General features: G+C 36.3%; 2 protein-coding genes across 2 annotated transcripts; one reads left to right on the top strand and one right to left on the bottom strand.

Moving 5' to 3' along the window:
* Positions 1-1434: 1434 nt before the first annotated feature.
* Positions 1435-4058, bottom strand: HELRODRAFT_194902 (hypothetical protein). The gene is made up of 6 exons (XM_009012535.1): positions 3959-4058; positions 3537-3738; positions 3145-3302; positions 2814-3114; positions 2462-2565; positions 1435-2133 (listed from the first exon to the last, which is right to left on the bottom strand). Exons 1-6 carry the CDS (start codon positions 4013-4015, stop codon positions 2026-2028), a joined length of 930 nt encoding a protein of 309 aa, XP_009010783.1. The 5' UTR covers positions 4016-4058; the 3' UTR covers positions 1435-2025.
* Positions 4059-4344: 286 nt separating this feature from the next.
* On the top strand, positions 4345-21145 carry HELRODRAFT_194900 (hypothetical protein). Its single transcript, XM_009012534.1, has 35 exons — positions 4345-4561; positions 5090-5187; positions 5484-5631; positions 5750-5988; positions 6327-6414; positions 6735-6806; positions 7199-7375; positions 7856-8023; positions 9338-9570; positions 9787-9972; positions 10368-10437; positions 10834-10932; positions 11000-11059; positions 11426-11560; positions 11903-12031; positions 12502-12851; positions 13142-13244; positions 13565-13732; positions 13866-14009; positions 14131-14207; positions 14334-14376; positions 14512-14598; positions 14841-15160; positions 15290-15491; positions 16071-16172; positions 16373-16447; positions 16821-17055; positions 17424-17520; positions 17913-18258; positions 18623-18856; positions 19077-19199; positions 19531-19726; positions 19861-19938; positions 20194-20263; positions 20568-21145. Exons 1-35 carry the CDS (start codon positions 4478-4480, stop codon positions 20785-20787), a joined length of 5256 nt encoding a protein of 1751 aa, XP_009010782.1. The 5' UTR covers positions 4345-4477; the 3' UTR covers positions 20788-21145.

Raw genomic sequence — 21145 nt, 5'->3', positions numbered from 1 at the left:
ATAACAATAACAACAACATCAACATTACCACATCAACATTACAATAGCAACATTACAACACCAACATTACAACATCAACATCACAACATCAACATCAACATTACAAGACCAACAAACATCACAGCATCAACATTACAACATTAACACAGTGGCGTCACTAGGGTTGGTGTCACCCGGTGCGGTAACTCATGGTGTCACCCCTCTCATGACACCCCATAGACATACAGCATTCTTAGCAAAATTTATAAACACGAACAAGTTAAATGTGCTCGGCCGCGGCGCTTAATAATTCGGACGTCGAATTTGAATGGTATAAATGTCGAATACAAAAATGATTTGAACGAAAAAAATTTTATTCATAATACATTTCTGGGCGCTGGGCGGGTTAGGCTGAATTAATGATAAGAATAATTTCATGGAGGGACATAAAAACATATACAGTGATATTTTGGTGTCACCCCCTGTGAGGGTGTCACCCGGTGCGGTCCGCACCCCCGCACCCCCCTAGTGACGCCACTGCATTAACATCACAACATCAACATCACAACATCAACATCACAACATCAACATCACAACATCACAACATCAACATCACAACATCAACATTACAACAACCACAACAAACGCCGAAAAGAACATATAAAATAATTCCAAAAAAATAGGAAGAACATCTGTTTAAAAATATACTTACTGCTGCTGGATGACGATGACACTAATGACGAACATGACGATATTGTCAGTAACAACCCATTAAATCACCACCACCACCACCACAACAACTACTACAACATCAACAACAACAACAACTACTACTACAACATCAACATCAACAACAACAACAACTACTACAACATCAACATCAACAACTACAACAACTACTACAACATCAACATCAACAACTACAACATCAACTACAACATCAATAATAATAATAATAATAATAATAGTAATATTAACAGCAACAACAACAATAACAACAACAATATCAACAACAACAATATCAATAATAATAACAACTACAACAACAATAACAATAATAATAAATAACCATAATAGCAATAGCAATGGCAGAGCGAATGACAATAGAGAACCCCAAATAGCTCGAAGACATGAAAGCAATCGAAAGCGTGTCACGAAATGAAATTTACTACAACAGATGTTATAACGTTTAAATTTAAATCAGCCAATCGGCGTTCGCCTACCATCAGCTGAGCCGGCCAATGGCGTGAGAGAGTGAATCGAACAACGGAATTTAAAAATTTAAATTTTAAACGTCAACAATTGCTCGAGTGAGGTTTCTTTGTTAGAAATGATTTGATTGTTAATCTACGTGGAATCATGAAGTTGACTGCCGTGAGAATTAAAAATATATTTTATAATATGCAGATAATATATCTGTAACATTGTAAGTGGTTCTGCGTATGTCAGAGCTGCAATAATAAAAGACTAAAAAAGAAATAAATAATTTTATCAATAGTTATTTTGTCATAAATTGCTTTTCACGAATCACGTCTTAGCATTCACCAGAGAGGTATCAGGCAACAAAGATGTGCAAATACACGTAAATCACTGTTTCACACATACTACACGCGCATTCAAACCAAGTTGCCGCAAAATCATTGCCAGGCGCTTTAACCATTACACCAACTCGCCGCCCGATACGTCGTTGACCCTTGAACTCAAGCCATTAAACCAACTGCCCCTTCAGACCGCCATCAACCGGCCGTAAATATTTCATAGACTGTCATCGTCATCCTTGCTTCTTTAAATTGCAAATTTTTTTATTTTAATGAAAATCCTTTTTCACCGGACTCACAAAATACTTCAAAACTTCATTAAAAAACTCACACAGCTATAACTATCACAACAAATGAAAGCATATTCTAATGGATACAACTAAACCAGCCGTCATATCATGCAAACGTTAACGAATTTCTGACAAGTGTTAAACTTTTTTTTTTGACACAATTTTTTTTCTATTAGAAAATCATTACCACAATCATATCTTTAATCTTTACCAATCTTTTAATCTCGACCATCATCGTCATCATCGTCGTCAAACAATCCCAAAGCGAGCTGATTCTCGTACAGCCAATCATGGTACTTATTCAGCTTGTGATCGTTTGGCTCAACCTGGATTGTTTATCATCATCATTATCATCATCATCGTCGTCATCATCATCATCATCATCATCATGTTTGTTTGTCATCATCGTCGTCGTATCATCATCATCATTATCATTATCATCGTTATTATAGTTAATCTTATTCTATCATTAAAAACGTCATCGTCATTATTATTATTATTATTATTATTATCACCATAGTCGTCGTGATGACCTTCAACCTCATCATCATCATCATCATCGTTATCATTCGACGAAAAACAACACACAGACAAACAAACAAGCAAACAAACAGAACTACACCACCACCACCACCACCACCACCAACAACATACCTTCTTCCAGCGATTAACGCAGAATATGTTGTAGGAATCACTTCCATATTTCCCCACACCGTACAACTCAGAGGGGTCCTTCCATTCTTTCGTCTGATACTCATCTGCCAGGGTGTTTTGCCACAGTTTGGGTCTTGCCACAGAAACGCACATACACAAACAAACACACACATACACACACACACACATATACACACACATATACACACACACTCTCTCCTCTCTTTGCAATCGATCTAGGTCACCGCAAAGTAAAGGCCAGGCGCCCCTAACTATTACGCTGTCAAGCTGTCATTACATGTTAAATGTTAAAAAATGTTAAACAAAATACTGAAATTATTGTAACACTGACATGAAAATTTTTTAATTATTTGAGCTCTCTTCCTACTTAATCCAAGAGGTTTCATTAGATTTGATATGTCCGTATATACTTCATCATTATCAACACCTTTGCCATTAACATCATCATCATCATCGTTTTTGTCATCATTATTGTTGTTATACTCTCTCTCACCATCATCATCATCGTCGTCGTCGTCATCGTGATTCTTCATACAAATTTGATTTTGTGATGGTTGATGTGATGATGGCGACGATGTTGATTGTGATGACATCTGTGATGATAATGATGATGATGGCTGTGATGATGATGATGATGATGATGATTGAAAAGATTGTGACGATGATGTCGTTGTTGGTGGTTGTGGCGATGAAGTTGACGCTTGTGATGATAATTTTGATAACGAAGGCGTTCGCGATGATGTAGCGGCCGCTGATATAACTTTGCCGGGGCAGTCATACTTTTCAAAAAACTTCCACAAATACGGGATGGCTGACTTGCCTGTGCACAACAAAAATAATAAAATGAATTTAGTGGAGTCTAAATTATATTATTTTCTCATTTCACAGACCAAAACATTGTCAGTAATAATAATATATACTCCAAAGTAGAGAAAACAATAAGGCACAGTGTGATAGACCTTAAATCTTTTAACAGATTATTATTGAAAAATTAGTTTAGATTCTAAACTTTAGAAAATGAAATGTATATCAAATGAAATAATGCCTTGTTAACCTGATGTCCTATGGAGGAAGATGGTGGCAATAAGAACCTTCCAAGGGTCCATGTATAACTGTTCTTGTACTAAGTTGAAAGGTGATCTGGGAGGGTGCCATAAAGGATCCCTATGGTTAATGAGAATTCTCTCTTTCTTGCGCTGGTTGTTGAAATATTTTGATTTTTTCAATTTCACACCTTCTATTGGTGTACTGAGCATCTGAAAGTAAAATATTAAAAATTAAATAATAAATGTATTAAATAAAATATATATTTTTAAAAACAGTTATTAATTAACAAATTAAGCTTAATAAATAGACTGATAACAACAATACTACTGCTACATACTGCAAATTAATTAATTAAATTAATTGAAAATAAGAGTACACAAATGGCTTTCATATTAAAATTAAAATTAAATTAATTGCTCAATCACTAACATCTTGATACTTCCACATATTTTTTCGCAACTTTTCAGCCAAATTGGTGGAATCCATTCGCTATTTTAGTCAGTTAACCAACCGGCTTATCAAAAAGTTCCTTACAAGACAAAATTGGAATGGCAAGCAGGAAAGTTCATTTAATTAATTAAATGGAGAGTAAACAGCTGATCATACTATATTTGTATAATAAGAAAAGAAAAGGTAAAATGAGCTTTTTAGTCCGATAACCAGGCAAAATTTGAGTCCCACATTTCAATAAAAATGTGTATTAAACTAATAAAAATGGGTTCTTGAAAAGACTTTTTCAAGTAATTTAGAGGAAAATAATAATTGAAAAGTTAAAAAAATAATTAAAGTTCTATGCTTGGATTAGCAAAAATATACTTTCTATGGCATTAAAAAAACAAAATTTAAATACTTGATAGAAAATTTGATGTTATTATATTTTCGTCCATCGCGTAAGTGCATCTTTCTGAAAAATTAAGTTATCGTTTTTAAATTAGTTCATTGCCGAAAATGCCTTTTGTTAAAAAACGACGCGATGAGGATTACGAAGGAGAAGGTGGGCGAAAATACGTGCAGGTTCCTAACTTCAATCCTGTTAGTTGGGGTGTTGCTTTGACTTATTTTTTGTTTATTATCGCTAATCGACTAACTAATCTGTTTTTAGCTGCTGGAATTGTTTGAATATTTCTAAATAACAATTGCAAAAATTTTTGTGTATTAATATTTTTGTAAATTTTAAAATTTGATCCTAATTCTTTTGCAGTTTTATTGGTATTAAGCCTAAGATAAGCTAACTGCTAAGGCCTTTTATTTTTAACTTTTAAAAGCTAATTTTAGCTAGATAATAAAAACTAAAGTACTAAAAAACTAAGATAAGATAGTTGATTAAAGATAGAATAGAAATTCTTATTGATTTGTTTATTGATTGATGAATGAATTATAAATAAGATAGTCTCAGCTTGATAGTTTTTCTTTGTTTATTTTATCTTTGTATTTAAATTTAATTTAATTAATTCTCAGAACAACTTATCTATTGAAATATAAATTATATTGAATAAGTAATTTAAAATTTTTAATATTATTAAATTAATTGTCAAACATAAAATGATAATGATGAAACAGCAAGAGATCTGCCAGGATCTCTATGACATAATAAGAAATCAGAAGACTGAACATGGCAAGTTGTTGTGCGAGCCATTCATTCGAGTTCCCAAAAGAAGGTTAAAATCATGAATAAATTATAATTATCAAGTAGTTCTGATTGAAAACCATTTTTTAAACTAAAAATGTATTCAGAGCTGTTTGGTCTGAAGATGTGTTAGTTTAATTAACTTACAAATGTTTCTGTTTAATCCTAAGTATATCTAAATGTTATTTTTTTCCCAACTCGAACAGTAATTTGTTTAGTGTTTTATTGCTAAATTGGATGGTATTTAAATTTTTTTTTGTATAAATTATTTTTTTTAATTATCTTAATTGTTAAATGGTAGAACATAATTTATTGCATTCTCATAAGAAATGAGCCAGACTACTACACAACTGTCAATGTCCCGATGGATCTTTTAAAAATTCAACATCGTCTGAAGTCAGAAGAGTACGAAGATGTTGACGACATGATTGAAGACTTCAATCTCATGATCAATAATGCTAAATCATTCTACCAGGTTTGTAACTACTTCACTGTTTGCATCCTGTCATTGAGCACTTTTTTAAAAAGTAATTATAACATTTTGAAGTTTCATGTGTATGTCGATTTTCATTTGATCCATTGCATTTCTACAGCCTGACTCGAGCGAGTACAAGCAGGCAGTAGAGCTTCAGACTCTCTTCGAAAAGTCCAAGGCTCAGTTGATTTCCCAAGCACTCGGCGTTGCCATGGAGACGGATGATGACGTGGCCCTGACCATCGACGTGCCATCCCAGGGGGAGAAGTTTGCCGATGATGAACGATTGAAATCATCAAGTGATGGTAAAGTCCCTGCTTCTACTGAAGGCAACGAAGAAAACAACAAACTCAACGAGTCTGTCCCACAATTTTTTTTTCTTCAAAAAATATTCACTTCCTGTTTTCATCTTCATCATTTAAACTTGTAGAAATATGGCTGGCTATTATTTAAAGTAATTTTTATGTTGTTATGGATCTGTCCTCACTGTTAACATTCTTACAATAACGTTAACCATATGTTAACACACTGTCTGTAAGATGCCGGTTATATATATGGGGAAAAATTAATAACCACATCTTGTTAGCAACTGTGAGTTTGAAAACTTCGCTAGTCAGATAAATTTTTGAGGCTTTTTTATTGTTTGTTTTTTTGTATGTTAACGAACATTCTCTTTCTGCAATTTTGCCTGGAAGGTCTGGAACTCAATCGGGATTGTTGGACGAGTCAAGTAGGAGTGGCTTCTCAAATGTCCTGTCATCTGGGTCGGACATGGAGGATGAGGTGGGTGACGTGTTGGTTGCGGTATGGTGTGGTGGTGGTAGCTGTTACTCCACCCGTTCCTCATTCATCACTCTTTCTATCTATCTGCTAATGTTATGCTAGTAGTTATTATTATCTTTCATACCTTCTTTTTGTCAGTCGATCAATCAATCAATCAATCAATCAATCAATTGAGTTATGTTAGTATTTTATTTTTCCATTTATCACTCATTACTTTTTTCAATCAATCAATCAGTCAATCAATCTATCAATCAATCAATCAATCAATCAATCAATCATTTGATAAATCATTTAAAAGCAAACAAATTTTCTCTTCCTAGAAGAACAAGTCTCCAGGTAATGAAGACAAGAAGAGGAAGATCGTAAAAAAGAAGAGGAGAACCAATAAGGATGTCAGTTCGTTGTTGCTGTCATTAATGGTGATGATGATGAAGATGATGATGATGATGTTATTGATGATGATGACGACGACGATGATGAAGAAGATGATGTTGATATCGTTATTTGAGGAATTCTTTTTGCATTACTCAAAGATGAAGATGTTGATGATAAGATGTCGTTGGTTAAAATGATGATGAGAATGGTGACGATGTTGACGATAATTATGATGATGATGTCGATGATGATGATTAAGATTCATCAATTGTGATGATTGTACCATCTACGACTTGTAATTGTTTTAAAAATAAAAATAAATGAAGAATTACTAATTAAACTTAATAGTAAATAATAATAAATAATATAATGTAGTAATATTAATAATAATAACATAAATAATGAACAGCTGACAGAAGAGATGGTGAGCATGAGTGAGGGTCTGTTGACTCCAGCGTCGTCGTTGTTGATGTCACAGCTGGACGACGACTACGTCATGATAGAACAGCTGTTCAGTTCGACGGTAACTGCATGCGATGACACTCACTGTTTCACTGACCTCTTCAGGGTCATGCCCTCTAGAATGGTTAGTTGTTTCTGCTGCTGTGAACTTTCTCTCTCTCCCCTCTCTCTCTTTCTCTCTCTCTCTCTCTTTCTCTGTGTGAGTGTGTGTGTGTGTGTGAGTGTGTGTGTGTGTGTGTGTGTGTGTGTGTGTTGGGCTGTTGTATTACATTGTGGTAATGTTTTTTTGTTGTGGTATAGTGTATAGCATTTTTGTTGTGGTGTTGTGTTGGGCTGTTGTATAAGGTTGTTGTGATGTTGTTGTGATTGTTTATAATTTTTAAAAATGCTTTTTAAGTGTGTGTCTTCCATAATATTCATTATTTTACTCTACCACTACAATTTTCATCAATGCTAATGATAATCACTTCATCATCTTGTGTAATCTGTTTATGGTAAATGAACCACTTTATCAATGTTTCCATGATAATCGTCAGTTGCAGTTGCTATAATCAGCAGATACCCTTATCATTATTACGTTACATGGCACCATTACATCTTGCAGAAGTTTCCTGAGTACTACCAGGTGATAAAGGAGCCGATGGACTTAAAAACGATTGCCAAAAAGATCCAGTCATCATCGTATCCAAATGTCGACGCAATGATCAAGGATTTCATGCTCATCATCTCCAATGCTAAGGCCTACAATGAACCTTACTCAAAGATCTATAAGGTCGGTTTTACTCTCTCTGTTCACCATCTGTATCATTTATGGTTATTTGAAAAAGAATAGATGCTGTATCGAATCAAGTGGTCTTTGCTTTTGTCGATATATCTTTGTTGCAATGAGAATCAATATTTGTATAAATGAATGTACAATTGTACATGCACTTAGGCTTTTGTATAATATTTCTCTATCTTTAGATACATTTCACATGCACATACATTTGTATATAGACCAACCCGTGTCACCATACTACTCAACTCACACACAATATATATATATATTAGGGATGCACCGAAGTTCGGCCCCGGCTCCGGCCCCGGCCAAAATCCGGCTTTTTTTTCAAATCCGGTCGAATCCGGCCCCGGCCGGATTTGGTGGCCGGATTTAGGGCCGGATTTAAGCGTCTATCAACTTTTAAAAATGTTATAAACAGAAAAAAAAATTTTTATTGAATTCAATTAATTTTATGTCAATAAGTTAAAGGCTAAGCTAAAGGCATACATGACACATAATAACAACATCACTAATTGTGAGGTGATCTGGACAATTTTCTTTATGCTATAACATGGGTTATGCATAAATTATAAGCTGATCTTTGTGTAAAAGAACTTGTGCACGTGTATATACTATATATTGATAATTGCACATGACGGATCATATAGCTACATAATATATATATATATATATATATATATATATATATATATATATATATATAATTTAAGAACATGGTAAGTTAAAGGTTAGGCTAGGTATACATGACACATAATTACAACATCACTAATTGTGAGGTGATCTGGACAATTTTCTTTATGCTATAACATGGATTATGCATAGATTATAAGCTGATCTTTGTGTAAAATAACTTGTGCACGTGCATACATGACACATAATATTAACATCACTTATTGTGAGATGAGCTGAACAATTTTCTTTATGGATTATGCATAAATTATAAGCTGATCTTTGTGTACAGAATTTGGCGTATCACACAACTTATTCATATATTTGAATTAAATAACTATTTGCTTGGTGTTATGTGATTTGCTTGGTGTTATGTGATTATTTTTTCTAACGTATGTGAAATGGTAACTAAAATCCGGCCCCGGCTCCGGCCGGTTTTTTAATTTTAAATCCGGCCAAGTCCGGCTCCGGCCGGATTTGAAAAACCTGAATCCGGTGCATCCCTAATATATATATATATATATATATATATATATATATATGTGTGTGTGTGTGTGTGTGTGTGTGTGTGTGTGTGTGTGTGTGTGTGTGTGCGTGCGCGCGCTTATGTATGTATATATGTATGTATGTATGTAGGATGCAACAGCAATGAAGAAGTTCCTGATGAACAAGAAGCAGGAGCTGGAGCAGCTGAGGCAGAGCAGGAGTCAGAGGACGAGAGGAAGATCACTGATGCAGCAGCAGCAGGTCAATAACATGTCCTCTGCATATGCCTCCATCAAGTCCGACGATGACGACGATGCTGATGACGCTGGGAAATCCCATCAGCATCACTATCATCGTGCTCTTCACAAGAGTAGGTTTGAGAGGTTGGTTTTGCATGTATTTATATTTTTAATTTATGTAATTTTTGTCCATTCATTTGTCAGCTTTTCATCACTTAATCATTTGCAGACTCATACATCAGTTCATTCATTCCATTAATCATTCATTCATTCCATTAATCATACATTCATTCATCCCATCATTCAGTCATCCATTTTGTCCATTCATTCGTTCAATCATTTTTTTATTCCTCCCCCCAGATCAGCAGCAGCGGCATCGGCGACGGGAGCAGGAAGTGATGACGACGGCTCCGACACGTTCACTTCGACGGGCACTGCTCCACATTTTGAAACGGAGTACTGGCACCTCTATGACTCCATCAAAAGTTACAGGAACTCGAATGACCAGGCCATCTGTGAGCCATTTCTCAGGCTGCCCAGTAGAAGGTATGTCGTCATTGGTGGTTGCCATGGTGATCAGTTTGTTTACCACTGTGATTGGTTGGTATGTTGATGAGGTGTTAAATTATCGGCTGGTTGTTTAGTTGGCATGAAGATTTGATCCTAGATATTGTCCTTTATGTTAGATCATTTCCATATATTTCATCTTCGTTATTGGATGTAATGGTTTTACTATTTTCATCCGTTTGTTCTTTATCTCAATCATAGTAGATGATGGCATATTATAACAACATTTTGGTTAGAATATTTAACATAGGTTTGACGATGTTTTGGTCTAAATAAATATTTTAATAGCCGCATTTTAATTATATTTAATTCCATAACCACATCCTTAACTATGTTTTTCTTTCTCCAAAACACCACCAACACCATCGCCATAGGTTTTATCCGGATTACTACCAAGAGATCAAGCGACCTCTCTCATTGGTCAAGATTCAAAAGAAGATTAAAGTCCGTAATGCGACTTTTTTTTTGTTAAAATTGTTTCAAAAATTTATTGTAAATTTGCGGTGTAATATTTTATTGTAAAGTATTGTTACAAATTGATCATGCACACATTTAATATTCACGAGGTATTTTATTATACATAAGGTTGGTTTTTTATTATACATGAGGTATTTTAATATTCATGAGGTATTTTATTATACATAATGTTGGTTTTTTATTATACAGAAGATATTTTAATATTCATCAGGTATTGTGGTATATACTTCAGTTATTTTAATATTCATGAGAGATGGTAATATTCATGAGAGATGGTAATATGAGAGATGATAATATTCATGAGAGATAAACTGTGGCCATTAGAATGACCTTAGCTAGACATTTTGAATTTTGCACCTCTAGAATGGGAGCTATCCAAAACTGGAGAGCCTAGCCAGCGATTTCAACCTCGTCTTTGATAACGCGAAACAATATAACAGGGAGGATAGCCGAATATACCAGGTGGTGGTTGTGATGATGATTGGGATGATGATGATGATGATGATTGGTTTTTTTTGTACCCCATTAGGACGCTGACACTCTTCAGAAAGTTATGAGAGGAAAATTTGAAGAACTGAAAAGGAGTAAAGTTAGAATTTTTAATAGTCGATTGACTTAATCTTCGTCATCGTCGTCACCATCGTCATCATTGGCAACTTTATCGTCAATACAGCCGTCATCATCAAAATATCATCACCAGCTTTTAAGTTAATTACATTTTTAATAATAATCCAGCCACCTTTTGTTACTATCATTCAGTCATCATCACATTCCTTACGCTCAACATTATCACCATTCATCTTCACCATCATTACACTCAACGACACCATCATCACCATTATCGTTACCATCATAACCAACATCATCACGGTCGTCACCACCACCACCGACAACAACAACAACTACAACAACAACAGTAACAACTACAACTACTACAACAACAACAACATTACAGGAAGCGGCCGCTACAAAGCAGCATCAAAGCAAAGCAGCTGACGACGAAGCTACGAGGAGGAAAAGAATGCGTCTATGCGACGATAATCTGAAGAAAAATCTCTATGCCCTTTACAATTCCGTGCTCTTGTTTAAGGTCACTACTACAAAAAGAAAAAATTCAATTTATGTTAATTTAGTTCAAATTATGTTAATTTGGATCTAGTTATGTTAATTTAGATCTAGTTACGTTAATTTGGATCTAATTATGTTAATTTGGATTTAATTATGTTAGTTTTACTTTATAATTATGTTAATTTGGATTTAAATAAGTTAGTTTTACTTTAATTATGTTAATTTGGATTTAATTATGTAAATTTTACTTTAATTATGATAATTTGGATTTAATTATGTAAGTTTTACTCTAATTATGTTAATTTGGATTCGATTATGTTTATTTGGATCTAATCGTGTTAATTCATGCTTACAATAATAATAGATAGGCAACAGAAGTCCGATCGACATATTTAGGACCCTGCCTTTGAGGAAGGAGTACCCAGATTATTACCAGATCATCAAGCAGCCTATCGATATGAACATCATTGAGTTGAAGATAAAGCATGATAAGGTAGGTCTTAACTGATCTGATGGCGTCATTTAACGAGCGTGATGTTGTCCCTCCTCTGAGTGTGAATGTTGTCGCTTATTGTTGTGCTGGTTTTATGATGCATTGTTCTAAGTTGTGCATTTTTATAAATATGAATTGAGTATTGATGCTGTTGTTGTCGGTGTTGCATGTATAGTTGAAATGAACCAACGCACTTGTGAATGCGTTTAACGAACAATCATTAATCATCGTTACAAACGCAAACAATCATGCATGACACAAACGTCATACAAGCACATAAACAATGATACAATCATACGAAAAACAAACAAACAAAGAGACAATCATATATAGTCATCTTACAAACGAACAAACATACATCATTCCAGCATCATGCAAACACACAAACATCATATAACAAAAACAAAAACACATAAACAAACAAACAAAAACACATTCATACAACCAATCACCAAAAAAACCAACCACAGTACCTCAACCTGATGAGCCTCTCCCTTGATTTTGAGTTGATGTTCAACAACGCCAGGCAATACAACGAGGAGACATCAATGATATATAGAGACGCCGACGTTCTAGAAAGATTCATGCACTCCAAACTTCAATCCATAATCAATCAATCAACCAGCCAACTTTCTGCCTCTTCGATGTCAGTGAAGGTGGTAATGAGGGGCGAGGACGATTGCACTGCTCTCAGTTGGGGTAACGCTGGCGGTGCGGGTAGCAGTTCAGGGGCCGGTTCTTATGGGGATGGAGATGCTAAGAAGAATGAGGACGGCGGGGGTTCAAGGGCTGAATGTAAAATCCTTTCCAGCAATTCTGTGTTAGCTCTTTTTAATAGTTTTTGTTTTCGTTGTTTGTAATAAATGTTTACCACATTTTTCTTCTCTATCTAGCTCTTTCTCTTTCTCTCTCTCTCTCTCTCTCTCTCTCTCTCTCTCTCTCTCTTTCTCTCTATTTCTCTTTCTCTAACTCACTTTCTCCCTAACTGTTATAGTCGTCTTTCCAATATGATGATGTGATCTGTTTTAAATGTCCGCCTATGTTTGTTTCTTCACAATTTATAACTGTACGTGGCATCAAGTTGCAATATATGATATAACACAACTGCAGACCAAATGAAATCTACCAAAAGCTGTACAATACAGTGAGGGATTACATGGACGACAGCAACAGAACACTGTCAGGACCTTTCATGAAACTCCCTCTTAAGAGTGTTAGTGTTAGTGTGTGTGTTTGTGTGTGTGTTTGTGTATTTGGTATGCACGCGTGTGCATGCGTGCATGCATGTATTTAGTATATGCTTTGGATGTATGTGTTTGTGTGAGGCATATTTCAACAATTTGTTCTTTTATTGGTCAGCAGTTGTTATCGTCATCATCATCATCATTCTTTTCGTCAATATTATTATTACCGCCATCGTCATAATCAATGCCGACGTCATCACCATCACCACCATCATCATCATCATCATCATCATCATCATTGCCATTATTGCGTCATCGTCTTCATCAACGTCATCGTCATCATCATCAGGACTACCCGGATTATTACAATGTGATAACGAAACCGATGGACATGCAGAAGATCCTGATAAAGATAACGACCAATCAATACGGGCACGTCGACGATGTCTTCAGTGATATGTACCTCATGTTCAACAATGCCTGCGTATATAATGAGCCCAATTCTCAAATATTCAAGGTATTGTCTCTCTCTCTCTCTCTCTCTCTCTCTCTCTCTCTCTCTTCTCTTTTCTTTTTCTCTTTCTCTCTCTGCGTGTGCGTGTTTGTTTGCGTGTGTGCGTGCTTCTAAACAAATTTTGAAACCAACCCAGGACGCCATACAGCTGCAGAAGGTTTGCATGGACTTCCGAGTGACACTGAACAACGAGGCGTACAACGAACTGGTCAGCAACAGCGTCCAGCAACTGACCCAACAACTTCTGCTGCAGATCTTCCAGGAAACCGTAAACTTTACTGTCAGTCTTCTGCTTCTATCCCAATCCATCTATCCCTATTTTTGTCCATCCATCCATCCATTTATTCATTCATTCATTCATTCATTCATCTTTTTCATTAAATCTATCCAACACCACCCAGGACGGTGAAGGTCGTTACTACAGTGACAGCATTTATGAATATTCAGTAGATGATGACGACGATGATAACGAAGAGAAGTAATGTGACATTTCATGTGTTTAATTACTGATAATTAATTATTTTATTAATTTATTTGTTATAATTGACATTTTATAAACCTCGTTAAGAACTAATTTATTGGTTAATATATAATTTATCCACAGAAAGTTGTTTTCATTGGAAAGTATCCAACTGAAGCTAGAGAATGTAAGTACCATTAACACAACTTATTACCCATGAATAATCATTAACTGTCATTAACATAATTTATTACGACTCAACCAATTGATATTTAGTAATAATTTATTCGTATTAAGGGCATAATTGCATAATCTTAATAAGGGCCAGATAACGAGGCTGGATTGTCTACAGGAATGCCTGTTCAAGCTGGTTGAACACATCAGATCAACCTGTTTGAATACAGCCCAGGTATTTGTATTTTTTTGTTTTTGTATTCTTTTCTCGTTGTATTCTTCTCTGGGGACTAATTAACAGACAGACGGACTAATTTAATAATAAATTTATTATAAATAATATTAATGATGACTAACAATAAAAGTTATGACATAAAAACGAGTTATATCGTGCAAGTTGCTAGTGAAAAGCATGCTTCGGTATCGAAATTTTTTCTTTTTTTCATTCGCTTACTTTTACTTACTACTCGTCGCCAGGCTTACAGCGATAGTTTAGAGCTGGCTAGAAGTTTTGTTGCGAAGAGGGATGAGCTCTGCTGCCAGGGTGGGGTCTTGTTGTCGGGGGCACTGTCCTACACGCTACAAAAACTCGACCAGACTTTCAATTCCCAACAAACGACAAACAACAACACCGCCACTACCAACAACAGCAGCAACAACAACAGCATGGAGTCTTCTGATGACGTCTTTGCCGGTGATGTAGTTGTGGATGGTGCTGATAGAGAGAACTCTGTTGACGAATACGAGTTCAATGGTGTCCTCTACAAGAAGGGAGATTTTGTGTACATCCAATCTAGGTTTGTTTGTCCGTTGGTTCGTTCATTCGTTTGTTTGTTTGTTTGTTTGCTTGTTTGTTTGTTTGTTCGTTCGTTTGTTCGTTTGTTCGTTTGCTTTTAATTATAATTCATTGAATTTGATTTGCACAGTTCTCTACAAAGGGAGCCAAACAGTCCCCCAAATATTGTCTACATCGAACAACTTTTCTACAAGCAGCTGCAACAACAACATCAGCAACAACATCAAGAAAGTGTTGCACAACAACAGCAGCAACAAATGTTTTTGAAGGGGTGTTGGTTCTTGAGGCCCAGTCAGACTTTCTGCCATCATCAGAGAAAGTTCATTGACAACGTTCGTTTGTGTTGTTTGTGATGTTCTTGTTTCTATTTCTGTTGATTTGGTCGTTGTTGTTGTTGTTGTTGCTGCTGCTGCTGCTGATGATGATGATGTGAGAATAATAATAATAATAATAATGATGATGATGATGATGATGTGAGAGCAATGATAATGATGATGGTGATTGATGTCAGTGATGTAAAATATTGCAATAAGTTATTGGATAATGTATTTCATCGTCATTGCCATTGTTTTTTTCAATCCATATCTTCTATCAAATGTAATACTACTACTACTACTGTTACTACTATTATTACTACTGCTGCTGCTACTACTATTACTACTGCTGCTACTACTACTACTACTGCTACTACCTTTTACTACTACTACTACTACCTTTTACTACTACTACTACTACTACCTTTGTATTACTACTGCTATTACTACTGCTGCTGCTGCTGCTACTACTACTACTACTACTACTACTACTACTACTACTACTACTACTACCTTGTACTACTACTACTACTACTGTTACTACTTACTACTACTACTACTTCTACCGCTAATACTCATGCTTCGTTGGTCACATAGGAAGTGTTGAAAAGTGAATTTAAAGATGAAGTCCCATTTGACAAGGTGGTCGGCAGATGTCTGGTTGTGCACATCAAACAGTACATAACACACGAGACACAAGTTAGTGTTGTACAAGTAACTGTACTGTCTGTCTGTGTGTGTGTGTGTGTGTGTGTGTGTGTGCGTGCGCGTGTGTGTACTGCTATTGTACATGTGTGTATTGTATTGTATTTTAAATACAATCAATTGTTGAATACAGTGCAGTCAAATTTAATTTACTCTGATTTCACTTTATTTTATATGGTTTACTCTCTTGCTAGAGTGTACCAGGCAAAGATGTCTATATTTGTGAGTCCAGTTACATCGGTAAGAAGAAAGAGTTTAGAAAATTGAAGGTGGGTCTATTTGGTGATTGCTTCGTGACTGGTTGATGGATTGATTGCTGATTGGCCGGTGACTGCTTGATTGGTTGCTGATTGGATTGGTGTCTGGTCTATTGATTGCCCTCCTGTGATTGGTATGATGGCTGGACAATTTATCGATTGGTTTATAAGTTGAATGATTAATTGCCATTGATTGAATGTTGGTTAAATGGAGACTGGCATGTTGAATAAGGTGGCAAGTTGATTCCAGTCTCTACAGAACTGGTCTGCTTCAATGGATCAGCAACCTGACCATGACCATTTAATTGGCTGATCAAATTTTTCTGTTTTTTTTTTTTTTTTTTATTGCAGCTTGAATTTATTCTGCCATAAAAAATAATTTCAGAAATGGAACCAGCCGAAGAACGACAACGTCATATTCACCGCCAGACCTCAGCCATTCGTCCCCGCCAGGAAAGTCCTCGCGCAGGCAGCTGCGACGACACTCAAGTCAAAGAACGTCAATAAGTCGATTGATTGCACTCGCAGGGCTGTCCTTGCCAGGAATGTTCCTGATGCGTCGGATGGGTGCACCTACTACCAGCAGCAGCGTGTCACTAATGGGTGCTGGGTCAAAATCGGTTGGCTGTTGCTGTCTGTTGATGTTGTCCGAGTTGTTGTCGTCGTCGTTGTTGTTGTTGATGTTATCTGAGTTGTTGTTATTGATGATGTTATCTGAGTTGTTGTTGTTGATGTTATCTGAGTCGTTGTTGTTGTTGATGTTATCTGAGTCGTTGTTGTTGTTGATGTTATCTGAGCTGTTGTTGATGTTGCTTGAGTTATTGTTGAGGCTTCCAAATGGTGGTGAGGATGTTTGTCCAATCAAATATATGTTAATAGGTGGCCTACATTTTAAAAAACTCCAGTGTTTGATTGTAGGTTAAAGTAATGATGATGATGACGATGGTGATGACGATGATGATAAAGCTCTAGTATCACAAATAACCAGGTGACTTTGTTGTCGTGAAGACATTGAACAGCGTTAACAATGCTGATGCCAACAAACCAACGATCATAAAAGTTGAAAAAATATGGAGCACCGAAACGTTTGTCATATTTTTTTTTTGTTGACCTGCTACATTTATATTAATGTCATTGAATTTTATAAGCTGTTATAAAATGCTGACATGATCAATTAGTAAGTTTATTTAATTTGTAATTTAATATGACTTATATAGTTTTTTCATAATTTTACATAATTCATAGTTTCTAATGATTTTTTATTATTCTTCATTAATTTATAGTAATTGATTGGGATCAAGATGATTTTATAAATCATTCAACATGATTTACTGCTGGTTCATGGTTTCTGATCTGATTATAACGCTATTATTATTTAAATGTGCAATGTGTGTGATGGGTGGTTTCCTCTGTGTCTTTGAAAGCTCTGAAGCAGGTGCCCAAGTGAGATTGATCTAACCTTTTAACCTTTAAACAGAGGGCAGGGTAGCATCTCGGGACCCCTCCTTCTACATCCACAAATCCTGGAGAGCCAGTTGAACGGCCGCCTCTTCTACCGGAAAGAAGTGCTGCTGAGTAACAGGGATGTAACGTATCCATTTGCCAGTGTCGTGCAGTTGTGCTCGGTGATGGGCGTTCGGGATTACGTCACGTGTAGGTACACGCACATCACTGAAAATGACGTTTACGTCTGTGAGTTTAAATTCAGTGATGTCGATAAATCCATGAAGAAGACGAACTTGCAGATGAAACATCAAAATTCCAATGTCGAGATCGTCCAGGATGAGGTCTACTTCCTCAAACAGCCTCTCGTTGTCGTTAGGGTCGGTCGCTGTATGTGGTTGATGTGGTCGATGTGATGTGGTCGATGTGGATGTGGTTGATTTGGATGTGGTCGATGTGTATGTGGTTGCTTGTGTATGTGGCTGATGTGATGTGGTCGATGTGTATGTGGTTCATGTAGGTGTGGTTGTTTGTGTATATGGTTGGTGTTGTTGTGGTTGTTTGTGAATGAATGTGGTTGTTTGTGGATGTGTTGGATGTTTGTGTTGATGTTGTTGTTAATGGAATTGTTAATTTTGTGGAAAATATGTTTCAACTTGTTTTGTTTGTATGGTGTTCATAAATGATTCATAGCATTTTTTAACTTTTCGAATTCTTGCTATGAAGTGTTTAAATTTTTCGCAGGAGCAACTTGTGATCCCCCCAGTTTCAACTTCAACAAATTCATCCGCCAACAACATCAAGCTGGACACAAAATTATTCGAAGATGAAAGCATGGATTTCTGTTCGTCCATCGCCGACCAGACCTTCAACGAATCGTCTTCCTCATTTCTGATTGGTGGAGATGTCAGCCAATCGGGATCTGGTGATCTCAACCCTGCCACTGCTGGTGGAGCCAGTAAGAAGAAGAAGAAAGTTGTGAGTTGTTGTCTGGCTCTCCATGCTGGGGTGTTGTTTGTGCTTTTGTGTTGATGTTGTTGTTGATGTGGTCACATACTGTCTTTGACCATCGTACAGTTTGTTGCGCCATCTTGCTGTCGTGTTGCTTGCATGGTATTGATTGGGCTTTTGATGATGGCAGTGAAAACGCTGACAGTGGTTAGTTATTGACTGGTGAAATATAAACATACGACAACAGCGCACGACGAAGGTCCGCAACATAACTGGCTACATCGTGTACGCTGGCGAGTGCAGGAAGGACATTCAGGCAGAGTTCCCTGATTTCAACTTTGGAGACATCAGCAGAGCTGTCGGGAACAGAGTTAGTGCAATTTGCAGTTTGTTAAATTTTCAAAATAGGGATGTGTTGAGCTCTGCAAATGATAATTATTTTTGGTTTAGCAGTGTTAAATTAATATTTAGCCGTTGTTTTTGTGCTGCGGTCCTTTGTTGATGTTGGTTCTCTTAATTGAGCGGCAAACGCATATGGCCTGGTCGAAATGTTTAATGAAATTTTATTAGCTTCTTGGGCATGGTGTGGTGTTGTGCCTGCCATCCAAAGTGTATGCCGGTCATGTAGTTAGTGAGGCTGTTGAGGTTGTTGTTGTTGTTGTTGTGCAAAATGTTTCAAATCATTTTGTTGACGCCAACAGTGGAAGTCGCTGCCGAAGGATCAGAAGGAGAAATATGAGGAGAAGGCGCGTCTGCTGGCCTCCGATGCCAGCCTGAAGATCGGCGACTACAGTATCAACTCCGTCGTGCCGTCGCCTGGTGCAGAGTCCAGGAGCATGTCACCCAACTCTTCCATCCTACCTACCGTCACCAACAGCAGTAACAATATGAACGGAGGTCGATCTACTTTCTTTCTAACAAAATCTTTTTTAACTTTTTTAATTCATCTTGTTTGTGTTATGATTAAAAATATGGACTCTAATGATGAAAAATTCAATGCATTTGATAATAAATTTGCTGCAACTGTTCAGGTCGGATGGGACAAGTAGCTCAAAATCTCACTGAGCAGACCAGCCAACCGCTTGTTACCCAGTTCAACCACCAGCAAAGTATGTTCTTTCTCATTTCTCGTTCCATGCACTATTTTATAATCTAACAATTATCTTAAAATGATTTTTTTTGATTATTTACTGATCGTGTTTTATTTTTTCCCATTAACTAATTGCATGTTGTCAACGTCGTCTTCATCGTTATCAACCGTATCAATCGAACGTCACCACTCCCACCTTATTTAAATCATGTTGTTATTTCCACCATCTCTATCATCACCTCTGACCTCCACCTTACGGGATCATCATCTTCAGGTGGGCGACCTCTTTTTGTCTCCCTGCCCCCTCAACCTCAACGAGTCATACATTCAGAGGCTTACCTCAGGTTTCTACATTTGTTCACCCGTCGTTGTTTGCTTGTTGCGCTTGATTTAATGTAATGTTGTGTGAATAAGAATTGTGGCCTGGTGTTAACATTGTTGAACTTTGAATGTTGCCCATATTGTGAGATGTTGTTGTGGGTATTGTTGCAGTGTTGACTGAATGTTGCTTTTAAAAGGTTCGGTTTTTTTTGCACTTCTCGGCATAACTTTACAAATTTGTGGTTTGATTGTCATCTGTCAACACATATATATCCATGATAAGAATTCGTACAATTTTGACACCAACACCAAAACTCATCTCAACAGATACATCAGAGGGATGACTCAAAACAGCAGATTCATTGGAGACTGCAACAAAACTCTCAACGCAACCAAACCGGAAGCCTCTGCCCTAGAAACAACGAAACTTCCATCTCATTGGTTGGCTCAGGGTCCTGGTCATCATGGTGATGTTGTCAGTGCTCTGTGGGCTATGAGGGATCATATGCTGAAGGATGCATTCAATATCTCGAAAGTTCTTACTTAAAATACCGATATCTTTTACTGTCACAAATTGGAATAGTGATAATATTCATTGTTAATTTTTCGTCATACTAACAATTTATTATTAAATCGTTATTGTTATCAGTTTCTTGTGGTCATTTCATTATCATATTAACGATGTTATATCATTTTATTTTTAGATTTACATATTTACACTTTCACGGACATTATCGTTTGTTTTATCGTCTCATGAAAATTAAATTATTTAATTTGTTTTACGTTTAGTTCGTTTCACAACAGCTTTTTATGGTTTCAGTTGCAATGCAGTGACTTGTTGAACGAAATTTATTTTCTGTTAAATTCGTTGAGTTGTTTGGAAAAAAACACCTTCGCATTGTGAA

Source organism: Helobdella robusta, assembly GCF_000326865.2.
Source record: "Helobdella robusta unplaced genomic scaffold HELROscaffold_109, whole genome shotgun sequence".
In the NCBI taxonomy this organism is placed as follows: Eukaryota; Metazoa; Annelida; class Clitellata; order Rhynchobdellida; family Glossiphoniidae; genus Helobdella; species Helobdella robusta.
Note: the sequence above shows the minus strand (reverse complement) of the source record. Positions and strands in the feature narration are given on the sequence as shown.